This window comes from Adelges cooleyi, unplaced genomic scaffold (genome assembly GCF_023614345.1).
Source record: "Adelges cooleyi isolate 19-005CV unplaced genomic scaffold, UGA_ACOO_1.1 ACOO_flye_CR_arks_rails_tigmint_CR_PRNA_2, whole genome shotgun sequence".
Taxonomy (NCBI): domain Eukaryota; kingdom Metazoa; phylum Arthropoda; class Insecta; order Hemiptera; family Adelgidae; genus Adelges; species Adelges cooleyi.
Window position 1 is genome coordinate 8,711,980 of NW_026095860.1, and position 20,786 is coordinate 8,732,765.

Below are 20,786 nucleotides of genomic sequence, written 5' to 3' on the forward strand. Positions count from 1 at the left end.
CAGTATATTTTCTAGCTATAAGAAAGATTTGGCAATCATTAATGTTAAAAAAATTAGCAAAACTTATTTTATAACATACTTAAAATGTATTGTTGCCGCATTTTTTCAAATATCCTGACGTTAATCCGTGAATCAGTGGAACTGGCACACTAGTCTTCTACATACAATAAAACTGAATATTGCTGCAACGAGATTACCTTATTTTTAAATTGGTCCAAATATACATTTTTTCATCACCATATAAGTTTTATATTAGAAAAGACATAGTTCTTTATACATCAGCATGAAGATTGTAATAATTTTTCTTTGACAGTATATTTTCTAGCTATATTAAAAAATTCGGCAATCATTAATGTTAAAAAGTTAGCAAAACTTATTTTATAACATACTACAACTATATTGTTGCCGCATTTTTTCATATATCCTGACGTTAATCCGTGAATCAGTGGAACTGGCACACTAGTCTTCTACATACAATAAAACTGAATTTTGCTCCAACGAGATTACCTTATTTTTAAATTGGTCCATATATATTTTTTTCATCACCATATTAGTTTTATATTAGAAAAGACAAAGTTCGTTTAATATTAGCATTGAAATTGTAATAATTCTTCTTTGACAGTATATTTTCTAGCTATAAGAAAGATTTGGCAATCATTAATGTTAAAAAAATTAGCAAAACTTATTTTATAACATACTTAAAATGTATTATTGCCGCATTTTTTCAAATACCCTGACGTTAATCCGTGAATCAGTGGAACTGGCACACTAGTCTTCTACATACAATAAAGTTGAATTTCGCTAAAAACGAGATTACCTTATTTTTAATTGGTCCAAATATAAATTTTGTTTTCACTACATAATTCTTATATTAGAAAAGTTATAGTTCTTTATATATCAGCTTGAAGGTTGTAATAATTTTCCTTGGTCAGTATTTTTTTAGGCTAAACTGAAAATATCGGTAATCATTAATGTTAAAAATGTAGTAAAATACCCTTTTTTACATACTTAAACAGTATTTTTGCCGCATTTTTTCAAATATCCTGACGTTAATCCGTGAATCAGTGGAACTGGCACACTAGTCTTCTACATACAATAAAGTTGAATTTTGCTCCAACGAGATTACCTTATTTTTAAATTGGTCCATATATAAATTTTTCATCACCATATTAGTTTTATATTAGAAAAGACATTGTTCTTTTAATATCAGCATTAAAATTGTAATAATTTTTCTTTGGCAGTATATTTTCTAGCTATATAGAAAAATTCGGCAATCATTAATGTTAAAAAATTAGCAAAACTTATTTTATAACATACTTAAACTATATTGTTGCCGCATTTTTTCAAATATCCTGACGTTAATCCGTGAATCAGTGGAACTGGCACACTAGTCTTCTACATACAATAAAGTTGAATTTTGCTCCAACGAGATTACCTTATTTTTAAATTGGTCCATATATATTTTTTTCATCACCATATTAGTTTTATATTAGAAAAGACATAGTTCTTTAATATCAGCATTAAAATTGTAATAATTTTTCTTTGACAGTATATTTTCTAGCTATATAGAAAGATTTGGCAATCATTAATGTTAAAAAGTTAGCAAAACTTATTTTATAACATACTTAAAATGTATTGTTGCCGCATTTTTTCAAATATCCTGACGTTAATCCGTGAATCAGTGGAACTGGCACACTAGTCTTCTACATACAATAAAACTGAATTTTGCTCCAACGAGATTACCTTATTTTTTAATTGGTGCATATATATTTTTTTCATTACCATATTAGTTTTATATTAGAAAAGACAAAGTTCGTTTAATATTAGCATTGAAATTGTAATAATTCTTCTTTGACAGTATATTTTCTAGCTATAAGAAAGATTTGGCAATCATTAATGTTAAAAAAACTAGCAAAACTTATTTTATAACATACTTAAAATGTATTGTTGCCGCATTTTTTCAAATATCCTGACGTTAATCCGTGAATCAGTGGAACTGGCACACTAGTCTTCTACATACAATAAAGTTAAATTTTGCTCCAACGAGATTACCTTATTTTTAAATAGGTCCAAGTATAATATTTTCTTCACCATATTAGTTTTATATTAGAAAAGACATAGTTCTTTTAATATCAGCATTAAATTGTAATAATTTTTCTTTGACAGTATATTTTCTAGCTATATAGAAAAATTTGGCAATCATTAATGTTAAAAAATAGCAAAACTTATTTTATAACATACTTAAACTGTATTGTTGCCGCATTTTTTCAAATATCCTGACGTTAATCCGTGAATCAGTGGAACTGGCACACTAGTCTTCTACATACAATAAAGTTGAATTTTGCTCCAACGAGATTACCTTATTTTTAAATTGGTCCATATATAATTTTTTCATCACCATATTAGTTTTATATTAGAAAAGACATAGTTCTTTAATATCAGCATTAAAATTGTAATAATTTTTCTTTGACAGTATATTTTCTAGCTATATAGAAAGATTCGGCAATCATTAATGTTAAAAAATTAGCAAAACTTATTTTATAACATACTTAAAATGTATTGTTGCCGCATTTTTTCAAATATCCTGACGTTAATCCGTGAATCAGTGGAACTGGCACACTAGTCTTCTACATACAATAAAGTTGAATTTCGCTAAAAACGAGATTACCTTATTTTTAATTGGTCCAAATATAAATTTTGTTTTCACTACATAATTCTTATATTAGAAAAGTTATAGTTCTTTATATATCAGCTTGAAGGTTGTAATAATTTTCCTTGGTCAGTATTTTTTTAGGCTAAACTGAAAATATCGGTAATCATTAATGTTAAAAATGTAGTAAAATACCCTTTTTTACATACTTAAACAGTATTATTGCCGCATTTTTTCAAATATCCTGACGTTAATCCGTGAATCAGTGGAACTGGCACACTAGTCTTCTACATACAATAAAACTGAATATTGCTGCAACGAGATTACCTTATTTTTAAATTGGTCCAAATATACATATTTTCTTCACCGAATAAGTTTTATATTAGAAAAGTCATAGTTCTTTATACATCAGCATGAAGATTGTAATATTTTTTCATTGACAGTATATTTTCTAGCTATATAAAAAATTCGGCAATCATTAATGTTAAAAAGTTAGCAAAACTTATTTTATAACATACTTAAACTATATTGTTGCCGCATTTTTTCATATATCCTGACGTTAATCCGTGAATCAGTGGAACTGGCACACTAGTCTTCTACATACAATAAAACTGAATTTTGCTGCAACGAGATTACCTTATTTTTAAATTGGTCCATATATATTTTTTTCATCACCATATTAGTTTTATATTAGAAAAGACAAAGTTCGTTTAATATTAGCATTGAAATTGTAATAATTCTTCTTTGACAGTATATTTTCTAGCTATAAGAAAGATTTGGCAATCATTAATGTTAAAAAAATTAGCAAAACTTATTTTATAACATACTTAAAATGTATTATTGCCGCATTTTTTCAAATACCCTGACGTTAATCCGTGAATCAGTGGAACTGGCACACTAGTCTTCTACATACAATAAAGTTGAATTTCGCTAAAAACGAGATTACCTTATTTTTAATTAGTCCAAATATAAATTTTGTTTTTACTACATAATTCTTATATTAGAAAAGTTATAGTTCTTTATATATCAGCTTGAAGGTTGTAATAATTTTCCTTGGTCAGTATTTTTTTAGGCTAAACTGAAAATATCGGTAATCATTAATGTTAAAAATGTAGTAAAATACCTTTTTTACATACTTAAACAGTATTTTTGCCGCATTTTTTCAAATATCCTGACGTTAATCCGTGAATCAGTGGAACTGGCACACTAGTCTTCTACATACAATAAAGTTAAATTTTGCTCCAACGAGATTACCTTATTTTTAAATTGGTCCATATATAAATTTTTCATCACCATATTAGTTTTATATTAGAAAAGACAAAGTTCGTTTAATATTAGCATTCAAATTGTAATAATTCTTCTTTGACAGTATATTTTCTAGCTATAAGAAAGATTTGGCAATCATTAATGTTAAAAAAATTAGCAAAACTTATTTTATAACATACTTAAAATGTATTGTTGCCGCATTTTTTCAAATATCCTGACGTTAATCCGTGAATCAGTGGAACTGGCACACTAGTCTTCTACATACAATAAAGTTGAATCTTCGCTCCAAACGAGATTACCTTATTTTTAAATTGGTCCAAATATAAATTTTTTTTCACTACATAATTTTATATTAGAAAAGTCATAGTTCTTTATATATCAGCTTGAAGATTGTAATAATTTTCTTTGACAGTATATTTTCTAGCTAAATGAAAATATCGGCAATCATTAATGTTAAAAAGTTAGCAAAACTTATTTTTAACATACTTAAACAGTATTGTTGCCGCATTTTTTCAAATATCCTGACGTTAATCCGTGAATCAGTGGAACTGGCACACTAGTCTTCTACATACAATAAAACTGAATATTGCTGCAACGAGATTACCTTATTTTTAAATTGGTCCAAATATACATATTTTCTTCACCAATAAGTTTTATATTAGAAAAGACATTGTTCTTTAATATCAGCATTAAATTGTAATAATTTTTCTTTGACAGTATATTTTCTAGCTATATAGAAAAATTCGGCAATCATTAATGTTAAAAAGTTAGCAAAACTTATTTTATAACATACTTAAACTATATTGTTGCCGCATTTTTCAAATATCCTGACGTTAATCCGTGAATCAGTGGAACTGGCACACTAGTCTTCTACATACAATAAAGTTGAATTTTGCTCCAACGAGATTACCTTATTTTTAAATTGGTCCATATATATTTTTTTCATCACCATATTAGTTTTATATTAGAAAAGACATAGTTCTTTAATATCAGCATTGAAATTGTAATAATTCTTCTTTGACAGTATATTTTCTAGCTATATAGAAAGATTTGGCAATCATTAATGTTAAAAAAATTAGCAAAACTTATTTTATAACATACTTAAAATGTATTGTTGCCGCATTTTTTCAAATATCCTGACGTTAATCCGTGAATCAGTGGAACTGGCACACTAGTCTTCTACATACAATAAAGTTGAATTTCGCTAAAAACGAGATTACCTTATTTTTAATTGGTCCAAATATAAATTTTGTTTTTACTACATAATTCTTATATTAGAAAAGTTATAGTTCTTTATATATCAGCTTGAAGGTTGTAATAATTTTCCTTGGTCAGTATTTTTTTAGCTAAACTGAAAATATCGGTAATCATTAATGTTAAAAATGTAGTAAAATACCCTTTTTTACATACTTAAACAGTATTTTTGCCGCATTTTTTCAAATATCCTGACGTTAATCCGTGAATCAGTGGAACTGGCACACTAGTCTTCTACATACAATAAAGTTGAATTTTGCTCCAACGAGATTACCTTATTTTTAAATTGGTCCATATATAAATTTTTCATCACCATATTAGTTTTATATTAGAAAAGACAAAGTTCGTTTAATATTAGCATTCAAATTGTAATAATTCTTCTTTGACAGTATATTTTCTAGCTATAAGAAAGATTTGGCAATCATTAATGTTAAAAAAATTAGCAAAACTTATTTTATAACATACTTAAAATGTATTGTTGCCGCATTTTTTTAAATATCCTGACGTTAATCCGTGAATCAGTGGAACTGGCACACTAGTCTTCTACATACAATAAAGTTAAATTTTGCTCCAACGAGATTACCTTATTTTTAAATTGGTCCAAATATAAATTTTTCATCACCATATAAGTTTTATATTAGAAAAGACATAGTTCTTTATATATCAGCATTGAAATTGTAATAATTTTCTTTGACAGTATATTTTCTAGCTATATAGAAAGATTTGGCAATCATTAATGTTAAAAAATTAGCAAAACTTATTTTATAACATACTTAAAATGTATTGTTGCCGCATTTTTTCAAATATCCTGACGTTAATCCGTGAATCAGTGGAACTGGCACACTAGTCTTCTACATACAATAAAGTTGAATTTTGCTCCAACGAGATTACCTTATTTTTAAATTGGTCCATATATATTTTTTTCATCACCATATTAGTTTTATATTAGAAAAGACAAAGTTTGTTTAATATTAGCATTCAAATTGTAATAATTCTTCTTTGACAGTATATTTTCTAGCTATAAGAAAGATTTGGCAATCATTAATGTTAAAAAAATTAGCAAAACTTATTTTATAACATACTTAAAATGTATTATTGCCGCATTTTTTCAAATACCCTGACGTTAATCCGTGAATCAGTGGAACTGGCACACTAGTCTTCTACATACAATAAAGTTGAATTTCGCTAAAAACGAGATTACCTTATTTTTAATTGGTCCAAATATAAATTTTGTTTTTACTACATAATTCTTATATTAGAAAAGTTATAGTTCTTTATATATCAGCTTGAAGGTTGTAATAATTTTCCTTGGTCAGTATTTTTTTAGGCTAAACTGAAAATATCGGTAATCATTAATGTTAAAAATGTAGTAAAATACCCTTTTTTTCATACTTTAACAGTACTTTTGCCGCATTTTTTCAAATATCCTGACGTTAATCCGTGAATCAGTGGAACTGGCACACTAGTCTTCTACATACAATAAAGTTAAATTTTGCTCCAACGAGATTACCTTATTTTTAAATAGGTCCAAATATACATATTTTTATCACCAAATAAGTTTTATATTAGAAAAGACATTGTTCTTTATACATCAGCATGAAGATTGCAATAATTTTTCTTTGACAGTATATTTTCTAGCTATATAGAAAAATTCGGCAATCATTTATGTTAAAAAGTTAGCAAAACTTATTTTATAACATACTTAAACTATATTGTTGCCGCATTTTTTCAAATATCCTGACGTTAATCCGTGAATCAGTGGAACTGGCACACTAGTCTTCTACATACAATAAAACTGAATTTTGCTCCAACGAGATTACCTTATTTTTAAATTGGTCCATATATATTTTTTTCATCACCATATTAGTTTTATATTAGAAAAGACAAAGTTCGTTTAATATTAGCATTCAAATTGTAATAATTCTTCTTTGACAGTATATTTTCTAGCTATAAGAAAGATTTGGCAATCATTAATGTTAAAAAAATTAGCAAAACTTATTTTATAACATACTTAAAATGTATTATTGCCGCATTTTTTCAAATACCCTGACGTTAATCCGTGAATCAGTGGAACTGGCACACTAGTCTTCTACATACAATAAAGTTGAATTTCGCTAAAAACGAGATTACCTTATTTTTAATTGGTCCAAATATAAATTTTGTTTTTACTACATAATTCTTATATTAGAAAAGTTATAGTTCTTTATATATCAGCTTGAAGGTTGTAATAATTTTCCTTGGTCAGTATTTTTTTAGGCTAAACTGAAAATATCGGTAATCATTAATGTTAAAAATGTAGTAAAATACCCTTTTTTCATACTTAAACAGTATTATTGCCGCATTTTTTCAAATATCCTGACGTTAATCCGTGAATCAGTGGAACTGGCACACTAGTCTTCTACATGCAATAAAGTTGAATTTTGCTGCAACGAGATTACCTTATTTTTAAATTGGTCCATATATAAATTTTTCATCACCATATTAGTTTTATATTAGAAAAGACATAGTTCTGTTAATATCAGCATTAAATTGTAATAATTTTTTTTGACAGTATATTTTCTAGCTATATAAAAAATTCGGCAATCATTAATGTTAAAAAAATTAGCAAAACTTATTTTATAACATACTTAAAATGTATTGTTGCCGCATTTTTTCAAATATCCTGACGTTAATCCGTGAATCAGTGGAACTGGCACACTAGTCTTCTACATACAATAAAGTTAAATTTTGCTCCAACGAGATTACCTTATTTTTAAATAGGTCCAAATATACATATTTTCATCACCAAATAAGTTTTATATTAGAAAAGTCATAGTTCTTTATACATCAGCATGAAGATTGTAATAATTCTTCTTTGACAGTATATTTTCTAGCTATATAGAAAGATTTGGCAATCATTAATGTTAAAAAAATTAGCAAAACTTATTTTATAACATACTTAAAATGTATTGTTGCCGCATTTTTTCAAATATCCTGACGTTAATCCGTGAATCAGTGGAACTGGCACACTAGTCTTCTACATACAATAAAGTTAAATTTTGCTCCAACGAGATTACCTTATTTTTAAATTGGTCCAAATATATATTTTTCATCACCATATTAGTTTTATATTAGAAAAGACAAAGTTCTTTATATATTAGCATTCAAATTGTAATAATTCTTCTTTGACAGTATATTTTCTAGCTATAAGAAAGATTTGGCAATCATTAATGTTAAAAAAATTAGCAAAACTTATTTTATAACATACTTAAAATGTATTGTTGCCGCATTTTTTCAAATATCCTGACGTTAATCCGTGAATCAGTGGAACTGGCACACTAGTCTTCTACATACAATAAAGTTGAATTTCGCTAAAACGAGATTACCTTATTTTTAATTGGTCCAAATATAAATTTTTTTTTCACCACATAATTCTTATATTAGAAAAGTTATAGTTCTTTAATATTAGCTTGAAGGTTGTAATAATTTTCTTTGACAGTATATTTTCTAGCTAAATGAAAGATTCGGCAATCATTAATGTTAAAAAATGTAGCAAAAACTTATTTTATACATACTTAAAATGTATTTTGCCGCATTTTTTCAAATATCCTGACGTTAATCCGTGAATCAGTGGAACTGGCACACTAGTCTTCTACATACAATAAAGTTAAATTTTGCTCCAACGAGATTACCTTATTTTTAAATAGGTCCAAATATACATATTTTTATCACCAAATAAGTTTTATATTAGAAAAGTCATAGTTCTTTATACATCAGCATGAAGATTGCAATAATTTTTCTTTGACAGTTGATTTTCTAGCTATATAGAAAAATTCGGCAATCATTTATGTTAAAAAGTTAGCAAAACTTATTTTATAACATACTTAAACTATATTGTTGCCGCATTTTTTCAAATATCCTGACGTTAATCCGTGAATCAGTGGAACTGGCACACTAGTCTTCTACATACAATAAAACTGAATATTGCTGCAACGAGATTACCTTATTTTTAAATTGGTCCATATATATTTTTTTCATCACCAAATAAGTTTTATATTAGAAAAGACATAGTTCTGTTAATATCAGCATTAAAATTGTAATAATTTTTTTTGACAGTATATTTTCTAGCTATATAAAAAATTCGGCAATCATTAATGTTAAAAAGTTAGCAAAACTTATTTTATAACATACTTAAACTATATTGTTGCCGCATTTTTTCAAATATCCTGACGTTAATCCGTGAATCAGTGGAACTGGCACACTAGTCTTCTACATACAATAAAACTGAATATTGCTGCAACGAGATTACCTTATTTTTAAATTGGTCCAAATATACATATTTTCTTCACCAAATAAGTTTTTTATTAGAAAAGTCATAGTTCTTTATACATCAGCATGAAGATTGTAATAATTTTTCTTTGACAGTATATTTTCTAGCTATATAGAAAAATTCGGCAATCATTAATGTTAAAAAGTTTGCAAAACTTATTTTATAACATACTTAAAATGTATTATTAAATTTTGCTCCAACGAGATTACCTTATTTTTAAATAGGTCCAAATATAAATTTTCCTTCTTTATATTTGTTTTATATTAGAAAAGACATAGTTTTTTTAATATCAGCATTAAAATTGTAATAATTTTTCTTTGCCAGTATATTTTCTAGCTAAATAGAAAAATTCGGCAATCATTAATGTTAAAAATTTAGAAAAACTTATTTTTTTCATATTTAAGTTTTTTAACTTATATCCCGATATTTTATAAATTTATAAAAAATTATACAGTTTAAGAATACTTAGTTAGCACGCTATTTTAGTGATTGACCTAATTCATAAGTTAGTTAACTATATTTCTAATATTATAGTAATTTATGTATTTGGCAATATATTTATAAAATCATCTATATAACGAGTAACTATTGGACATTAGTTGCAATCTTGTAATTTTTGTAATATAGTTTAAAACAGAACTATTTGTTCGTTTATTTAAAATTTTAATTTTTATGATATTTATATGTTTGTGTTTGAGTTTATCATGCTTTATATTTTGTACTGGTGAAATATTACTATTATATATTGAAACGTAATTTTTAAACCGAGCACTGCTTGAACTTCGCTACTAATTCTTAATCAAACTATTAATCTAAAGTAACATAAACTAAAATTTGTTCACAAAAAATAACTACAAATTTGACATTTTTTTTAAGTTAGTACAGTTTTCATACATTACGCTAGCTGATCATTCTGTAGTGGATACATAAAAGTTATAATCATAGACTAAATATTTTATTATGTGTACTTAATAATAAAATAATTGCAAAATCAATCACCTGTAACAAATTGATAGTGGTCACGATTATAGCTTGAACTTAATTTCTATAGTAAGACATTTTCGTAATTCTTTTTAATTGAAATATTAAATATTTGGTACTTAAAAAAATAAAATAAAAACTGTATTATTTATAAAACATAAATAATTGTTTATAAAAAGTATGTATTTTGTATAGCAACAAACAGTCAATTAGTAACCAAGGATTACAAAATAGTTATTATATTATTATGTTGGTTTCAACATTTTATAATTTCCTTGTTTTAGCCGATTGTTCGTTGTATCCATAGAGGAGAATCCCAACCTAATCATACCAAACACATTGCTTGTAAATAATATTAATTATCTATGTTTTTTAGAAATTTTAGATTTTATTATTCTATCCTAGTTATGCCAATTTATCAACTTCAGATTACTTTTCTGTTTTTCAAAAATTAAATACAAAAAAAATTACGATTAAAACACGTATAAAAAATGAAGTTACAAATTATATTTGGTGTAGCTGCGATTGTAACACTGACTTGTGCATTATTTCCCTTATCATTTTTTACTATATTATATTAATGTTTTATCCATAATGCTGTTTTTAAAAACGGCTTAAACATTTAGTATGTTGGTATAATTCAAGATGGATTTCAAAACTTGTATAATTGTTAATTTGTATTTTGCATGAAATCTTTTCTTTTTGGTAGGTAGCGATTGCTACTAATGTTCTTAATTTGTATTTTGTCATGAATTAGCAATTTTTCTAACCAAGTATTAATGTATATATATTTTTGTTGATGTTTTAAGTCATTTTCTTTTAAAAAGTAATTCAGTGTTTATTTTCGATACATGTTTGGTAAACCGCGAAAGTCAATTTGAGATTGTGCAAATACTATTCATTAATTTCTCCAGTATTTGGATCTGGTTTATAATATATTGAATTTAATTTCAGGATTTGTTTCATGTGGCGAGATTTATAATTATATTAATTGGTATATTATTTATTATCCATCAGGTAATAATTATTTATTAGATATTTTATTCGTATAAGTATCGAATTATACAAGTTCTTTTAGAGCCATACACCTGTTTTCTCTAAATATAAATTATATTTTGTAGTTTTCTTTCTAAAAATAATTGTAAGTAAGATGTTTTTTCAGAACTACTGTAGGGTGTTACGAGGACGCCTCACCGCCCATTTTTACGGAGTAAAGTATAGGCAAAATTTTTGCAAAATCTTAACTCAAAGGTTAAACTGTGATGTGTTATGTGTAATTATTAGTTCAGTAGTTAGGACTCTTTTTTGGTAGTTAAATTATTTTTCACACTATCACAGCATCCTTGACAACGATTTAAAAAAAAAATTCTGTTGAGTTAGTTTTACGCGGATTTTTTTTTTTTAGGCTTCATATATAGTTAAAGAAAGAAATTCATACATATTATATGTGACAATACTATCTGTGCTCCAGCATCCGTATTTTTATCGATATTCCTAATACTACCGACACTATATTATCATTTTTAAAAAAGTCAAAAAATGTCCTTTCTTAATTAATTAATTATTCATTAAATATTAAAAAAAGGCCATGGTATAGCACAGACAATGTTGTTATCTATATTGTGTGAAAATTTAGTTTCTTAGTTTTGATTACAGCCTTTGTAAAATTAATCGGCGCAAGGCGGGTTTTTTGAAGAATATAACGGGTGTGTGATGTCCTCTTAAAAGAATCACCCAGTAAAGTTGAAGTACGTTATTTTTGTAAATATAGATAGTTTAAATTTTATTGAATACTCTCAACATGAATGTTGGCTTAGAATTTCAAATTATAAAATTAATTTTCAATATAACACCAAACAAGTTTTTAAAACATAATGAACTTATTATTTTAAAATTAAGAAAAAATTCTTTGAGAAGGCAAAGTTTGAATTTCTGTATTTTGAAAGGCTATGAAAATATTTTTTATCTGATTTTTGTACTGTGAAAGCTGAATGCTCTAATTTTTTTAGAAAATCATTATTATAAAGCCTGACAAAAAAAATCAACTACTAATAATATTATCTCTATACTATCTTATATTAAATATACAAAACATAATTAGTTTTAAAATAAGTTTTTGCAAAAAATTGCCCATACCTTACGCCTTAAAATGTATAGTGGTGTCATCAATAAATAAATACTTTCATACAAGAAAACAAATGTTTTGACCAAAACCTTTTAAAAATGTAAATATTTTTTTTTTGCTGTATGGACTATGATAATTTGTTAAAAGAGGAAGACGGTGGTAGCTTGCTCGCAGCCTTCCTTGCATACACGAGTCTTTGTTATATTAAACAAATATTAGTGTATCAATACCACCACCCGGCGCTGATGCCCAGCATTTCAAATCAACATCAGCAAACGGCAGTAATGCCAACCCAAAACGGTCCTTTTAAGGACCACTTGACGCTTAATGTTGGTGAAGATCTTAGGATCTGTCATTTCAACATTGAAGGAATTTCTAAAGCAAAGTGTGAAGTTCTAACCAAGATCATGAACAAGGAAAGAATAGATGTAATTGCCTTACAAGAAATACACATCGAAAAGATGACAATGACCTTCAAAAAAGAGGCTACATCGCAGGATATATACTAATTAGAGCGATACATCACAAACAGTATGGCATAGCTACGTATGTTAAAGAAAACATCGATGATATAAGGGTGGTTCAAAAAGACAACTCAGGAAACATACAAGTACTAACCACGACAATAGGTAGTATTACAGTAACGAACGTGTATAAACCTCCAAACAATAAATGGGAAAGTAATCCAATAAAAACCTTTGAACACCCAGCCATTTATATAGGTGACTTTAACAGCCATAACATGGCGTGAGGCTATGAGGAAAATAATGAAAACGGAGATATATTATATGAGTGGCTAGTTAAAATGAATCTGGAACTTGTCTTCAGTATAAACGACAAGGGAACTTTTCGATCACAAAGGTGGCTAAAGGAGTACACGCCTGATCTGAGCATAATATCGAAATCTTCAAATGATAGTAGACAGATGGCATCGCGCCGCATTCTCGACGACTTTCCTCACAGCCAGCATCAACCGGTGGTCTTAGAGTACGGCCTAAAAATACCAATAATTAGATCAATTCCAAAAACAAGATGGAATTTCAGGAAAGCTAACTGGACTGAATTCGCCAAGGAATTAGATAATTTAGTACAATGGTCCCAGCGAAGGCAGAGTGCTATGAACGATTCGTGGGAGCGATAAAACTAATAGCGAAAAAAACACATACCTAGGGTTTCAGGAAGTAGTTCATCCCAGGCTGGGACGAAATGTGTAACGAGCTGTTCGCGGAGTTTCAAAGAACAAAAGATAATAACGTAGCGGATGAGTTAATTAACAACTTAAATTCAAAAAGAAAAAGATGGCGTGAAAAGACAGAAAATCTAGAATTTACCCACTCAGCCATAAAGCTCGGAGCCTTATGAAAAAATTAGGCGCCTCAAATAATGCCACGAAAGGTCAGCATACCTTAAGACCAAATAGTGTAGCAGCTAGATTAAAAAGCGTGGGAAAACTTTCAGTAGACAAAGAGCATAAACGAATAATAAGAACAGAATTAAGAAACCACAGGAAAATGCTAACGCCGCACCCAACATTAGACGCTGCTTTCGCACAAAATAATGTATGCAACGCAATAAAGAAAACCAAATTAAACAAAGCTGCTGACTTCGATGGGATATATTCTGAGTTTTTTTAATTCGCAGGTCCGAGAACTCATACCTGGTTAACTATGTTTTATAATGATAGTAATATAGATACTACAAAACTACCAAAGAAATTTAAAAGAGCGAAAGTGATTGCGTTATTAAAACCCGGGAAGGACGGGTACGAAGTCGCAGATTATTGTCCTATATCATTAGTGAGCGTTACGTATAAGATCCTAGAAAGAATGATATTAGAACGTATACAACCATATATCGAAGATGTGATCCCAGTAGAGCAGGCTGGATTTAGGGAATACCGAGGATGTGAGGAACAAGTGCTAATAACTCACAACCCTAATAGAATCTGGATTCCAAAGGAAATTTAAAACTAGTGTAGCTTTCATCGATTTATCAGCGGCGTACGACATAGTATGTAGAGACGGTCTTTTGAATAAGTTCGCTAAGGTCATCCCATGCAGGAAATTATTTATACTCCTAGATAGGATGCTCATGAACCGCCGCTCCCAAGTATTTCTGGGTAATAAAGAAAGCAATTGGCGTACAGTACTTAATGGTCTTCCCCAGGGATCGGTACTTACCCGACTCTATTTAACTTATATATACATGATCTACCCGATACGTAAGGCCTTAAGTTCCAATACGCGGACGATATTGCAATTGCTTATCAAAGCATTGATTTAGAGGAGGGTGGAAAAGTACTTACCGAAAAACTTTAATACTATGAACAAATACTTCTCCAAATGGCGTTTAAAACCAAATCCTGTCAAGACTGAAGTGTGTGCTTTTCATCTAAACAATAAAAAGGCTAGAGAAGAGCTGAAAGTGACATTCCAAGGAGTACAAATAAAGCACAACTTCACGCCGAAATACCTGGAAATAACGTTGGCCCGTACGCTCACATTTAAAGAACATCTTGACAAAACCGGTAAGAAAGTACGATCTCGAGTCAATCTATTCCAAAAACTCGCCGATATAGGATGGGGCGCTGACGCTAAAATACTACGGACAGCAGCACTGGCGTTAACATATAGCGCAGCCGAATACGGTGCCCAAGTGTGGTGCAATAGTGCACATGTAAAGAAAGTCAATACACAATTGCATAGTGAGATGAGAGTGATTAGCGGCACGGTGAAGTCCACTCAGTTACAGTAGCTACAAGTATTAACCAATATAGTTCCATCAGACCTATGAAGAAAGCAGAAACTTATTAATACTATCAAGAAAGCCGAGGATAGGAGGAATTAACTGCTAGCCGAAAGATTAGAAGATGTACCAACACTCAGACTAAAATCAAGGAAGCCGCCTTGGAAGACAGCCAAAGACCTAATAAGATCAGGATTTGAAACTAAAAAGTGCTGGCGCGATTAATGGACTAATTCTACTATACCAATCAGAAACAAAAACTTGGTGCCTGATCCCAATCAAGGAGTTATGGGTATGGAACTGCCTAGACATGAGTGGTCTGTACTAAATCGCCTACGAACAGGCCATGGCCGTTGCGTTGATATGATGCTTAAATGGCGACTCCGAGTCAGCCCAGCATGCGACTGCGGCAACGACAGACAAACCGTAAATCACATTCTAACGGAATGTCAATTAAGGAAATTCAACCAGGATATCGAAGGAATCCGCGCAATAACACCGGTAGCAGTAAAGTGGATAAGGGAACTGGACGTGCCTGTAAACTATTCACGCTACATTAAATTATATTATATTTATATATTTATACATCCTTATAACCTTTTCGATTAATTTTATTTAACTTTTTTTTCATTATAAATACTTAGATTTGCTGTAATGTTGATTTGTTAAGCCATACGAATAAATAAATAAATTTGTTAAAAAAAAGTTGAGGTAGGACTACAAGTTAATATTAATATCATTAACACGTAACCTTAATTCTGCCAATTGAATATTGAATTAAACTGTACTTGTGACTTAAATAAAAAGTATTTCATTCAACTTATAGTATTTAAATCATTAATGATCGTAAAACGATAATAAATAAGCAAGGTTTTATACATTTATTAATATATATTTAAATAGACAAATAATATAATGTCTAAATTTAATTTAAATATTTAATGGTTTATTTACTTTTGTACGATATGATTATATTTAAGGTTAAGCGCATAAAAGTATGGTTTAAGTTTTGAGTTCAATATTATATTCACCGTCCTAATTTAATAATAATAATAATAATAATAAAAATAATAATCATAATAAATGTATTGCGACAGCCGACAAGGTGTCGAAAGAAAGGGGGATGGCAACGGTGGGACAAAATGACACCGAGATATTAATTTCGAATTATGAGAACAAGGCTTGAAACCGGCGACGAAAACGCAGCTGGTTTTGGATTTTTCGACGTTTCCCGCTAGGCGGACTCGTATCAGGTATATGCAGTATACATGATAACAATATAGTGTAGAGCTTTGGGGCGTCAGTGCGTCGGTGTTGGTCGATCCGCTAGCACGCCAGTTGACGATAAATTCGCCGCCGCCGTCACTGTGTTTGTCGTCGCGTACCATCTGCCGCACAAAGTGTTTCACCCGCCCCTCCCCCGCCGCATCCTCTAGGCCGTGCGTACGCTTGCGCCGCCGTGTCTGTGTCCATTGAGAGAGAGAGCGGCCACCGTTGCCGGCATCGATCGATACTTGGGGGCCTTATGACGTAAGTGAGCAACACGGTCGTCGTGGGTGTGTGGGTACGTGTATGTGTGTGAATGACAGGGAAAACGTATCAGAAACGAAAAAGAAAATTATTCGTCGCTATAACCGTCGTAGTGCTCGCGAGTGTAGTGAGTGCCGTTTAAAGTTCTGCCGGTAAAGACATGTCGTCGGCGGACGGTCGTCGGTGCGAGGCATTGGTAATGGTTTGAGAAACAGTTCGGTGTGACTTTCCCCCAAGCCTTTTAAAGACGACAAATAATAATTGAATAAGGTGACGTCATCACGTCGAAGGTGCGCTGTTCCTCGCTGCGAAGTGCAGCCACCGACGCGATTACGGACAACTATCGCTATGCGATCTGCGGCACGACGGCCGCATGACAGTATCATGGCCAAGCGCGACGCGTCCATGGGCTGACGATGACCACCGTGCCGGCGCACGGGACGCAGATAGCACCGTCGTTGTGCCGGGTGTTGGCGCTTAGTGCCGTGTGCTGGTGTTGGGTACTTCAGAGAATGGCGTCCGACATGCCGGATCTGTCACATCTGACGCCCGAAGAACGGGAGATCATCGAGTCGGTGGTGCATAGGCAGAAACAAGAAGAACAGAAAGAACAGGAAATCATGAGGTTGGTACAACTGACGTGCACCACCGCCGCTGTTGGCCATGGTGGCGGTGCAGTGCCACGACGTTGTTGATGATGATGATGATGCCACCACCGCCGTCGCTGCCGTCGTTCCTTGGCGGTGGCGGCGGAGGTGGGTTGAACTTTTGAACTTTACGGCCGCCGTTGTTGTTGTCGTCACCCGATAATCCACCGCTTTCGACAAACAATAATAATTATTGTTATGATTTATGAATATTATCGGGCGGATAAGATTTCGTGGTGTTTCTTTTTTTTTAAACTCAACGACGACAACAAGGCGACTCGCTTTCGCAGGGAATTCTCCACGATTCCCTTGGACAATTGGTGTCAATTAGGGGGGGGGCTATGCATACAAAACCCACTGTCAGTTCAAACTAGTGTTATTAGGTTAATTAAGAATTTCAAGTATTAACGATTTTAGTATACATCTTCCCTAAGTTTACCCTAATAGCGCTAAGTTTTGCGAAAAGCAATTTAATTTATTTTTTTGGTCTATATGATTAGATTTTGTTAACCCATTTTGATACTTTTGTTACGCGTAAAGTGTTTGGAAAAGAATAATAAAAATTGAAATTTGTAATGTTTGCCATTCTGTTTTGCTCCCTATACTCTTTATTTAAAATTTTGTTAACTGTAACCAATGATTACAGTTCTTTACTACCACTCATCTGTCATAAAAACGTTATTTAATTATAGAAAGTTGTGCAATATTAGTAAACTTAGAATAAAAGAGTAGATCTATGGATTTATGTTTTCAAAATGGGTGAGATCGTTTCGAGTTAGACCGACCACTTCGCTTTAAAAAATTACAATGTTAAAATAGTTTTTTGACAGTGATGTGTTTTTTGTCTTGAAAAGTTGGGAGAACTGAGATTGGCTGTAACGGTTCTTAGGTGACGATATTGACACACGTATATATAGTAATCATAGTAATCATAAGTATCGTAAGCTTAAATTCACCATAGGTTTTGAGGGTGCTTAAAGATGCATAAACCATTTGCGAAAATATTTTTTGATAATTAATATGAACAGATATTGGGCTACTGTCCTCTTCAAATATACACCCTCAAAATATAAGGTCTAGATTAAAATACAAATATAATTATACTGGCACTAGTGTGCACACATAATGAGAAATAATAGGTATAATGTATTTTAACTATTTTTAGCATTCAAAAAATCGTTAGGATTTGAAAATCATGACTCCCATTTGACCAACGTAGAAGTAGATAAAAGTGCTTGCCTCGTGGTTTATGTAACCAGCGAACTTTCTCCCTACCACGCAATTCCATATGGGCAAGTACTTCTTCTCGAATTCGCTCCTGATGTATTTGGCCATGTGATTTTCCGTGTAAAACTGGTCTATGGCTTTTTGTCCAGTTTGCACGGCAAAATCGACCATGTCTTCCGGCATGTTGGTTTGTTTGACTACTGCCACGCGTGACGACGACATAATCTGACGTTGTGTCGTGTCAGTCACTTAAGGAGAAAATATAGCAACAAAAGATAGGAACGTGAATTGGTTCCAATCGAGTCGGTTCGTTCTGTCTTAGATAGTCGCCAACGAAAACTGCGAACAAACATAATTCATATAATATATTATGTTTATTGATGTTGGGCGATAACATGATTTGATTATTTTTTTTTTTTGCTTTCAGACGAAAACAGGAGGAGGTAATCTTGTTGGAAGAGAAAATTCGGCAACGCAGCGAACAACAGAAAAAAGCTGGGGTCGAGTTGGACGCAACTTGTCACATATGCCTAAAGACTAAGTTTGCCGACGGCGTCGGACACCTGTGCAACTATTGTGGTATCAGATGTTGTGCCAGGTGCGGTGGCAAGGTTACCCTGCGTTCGAGCAAAGTTAGTACACCACTGGTTTCATACAATAGTAACATAATACAAATCTAAAAATTACAATACGTGTAGAAAACTTAAGATTGAATCAGAGGAAACATTACATTTTAAAGGGGATACCAGCTAATGGTACCCTTAGGTCAGGGGCTCTTAAACATTATAATCGGCGGTGGCCTTTTTTAGGCAAAATTCAGTTGCTAGGCCTCTGCTCTCTGTTGGCTGATACTAATTAATCAAAAACATATTAGTTGTATATACTGGTCTACATGAATGCCATCAGAAATATTATTATTATAAATTGTATTATTTTTTATATTTTCGTGTGGAGCGCAGTGTCCCTGGATTAAACAGTTTGGGGACCACTGTCTTAGGTATTATAGAGAACAAAATATGTATGATATTGAAACTTTGTTACAGCAAAATTCCTACCATACATCATGTATACGCATGTTAAGCAAATGCACTAATACTATATTAAAATATTTTAGTAAATATTATTATGTGGATTACCATATTAGACGTCTAATGATTTAGTAATTTTAGTAAATCAATTTATTCAACTTGGAAATTTTATTTAATATTTTGTATCCAAAAATTAAAAAAAAAACTAAATACTAAATACGTGATATCAATAAGCAAAATACTAACTTCTAATTGCTACTTCAGACATGTATTTTAAACATTACCTAATCCCGGGTACCGGTTAGGCCCATTTGACTAAACCTGAGTGGCGTTTTCTCCCACTTTTGTTGTTTTTAATTTAATATAATCTGGAGCGAGCCAACTGTAATTACACCTGACTCTTTCATCATTAGGTTAATTAAACATGTCTAAGCTGTCCCAAAATCGTTTCCCCTAACGCGTAGCTACTAGCTAGCCAGCCAGGTAATACGTTATAGAATGAGAGGATAAAAAATCAACATGTAAAACTGTTTTAATGTTTGAAATATGTTCAATCGACCATGTCGAACATAATATAGATAATTTTATTAGTTCTAGATTATTTTAAATATATAAATAACAAGGAACTACTATACAAGATGGTCCATCTGATGTAAGACATTAATTTTTTCGGAAAGTAAGAATATTTCAAAATTATTTTTTTTTTAACTTGTAGGTAAATTTTTTATTATATTTTACGACACTTTGAACATTTTTACCTTCATCCCTTTACCCTTATACGTAAAACAATTATTGACTTCGTTTTTCAAATATGTTGGGGACATATGTTTTTAATTCCATAAATAAATAGATAAAAACTTTTAGAAAATTTCAGCGCTAAACATTTGAATATTCTGTTCGTTTGATATGAATTTGAAAATATTATAATACAGTAGCTCAACAATTTCCCATTAAATAAGAACATCGACCCCCGTCGATAACACTGCCACCACCACTGTGTTTGATAAGAACCGTAATGTCTATC

General features: G+C 30.7%; 1 protein-coding gene across 10 annotated transcripts in view; it reads left to right on the forward strand.

Annotated features, from left to right (window-relative positions):
• Positions 1-16,648: 16,648 nt before the first annotated feature.
• The window catches only part of LOC126833780 (regulating synaptic membrane exocytosis protein 2), a 29,151-nt gene continuing 25,013 nt past the window's right edge, over positions 16,649-20,786 (forward strand). For all 10 annotated transcript variants that reach the window (XM_050565307.1, XM_050565308.1, XM_050565309.1 and 7 more), the window contains exons 1-2: positions 16,649-17,485; positions 19,162-19,366. In XM_050565307.1, coding sequence (XP_050421264.1) covers positions 17,277-17,485; positions 19,162-19,366 — 414 coding nt within the window. In that variant the 5' untranslated portion in view covers positions 16,649-17,276. The remainder of the gene's footprint in view (positions 17,486-19,161; positions 19,367-20,786) is intronic.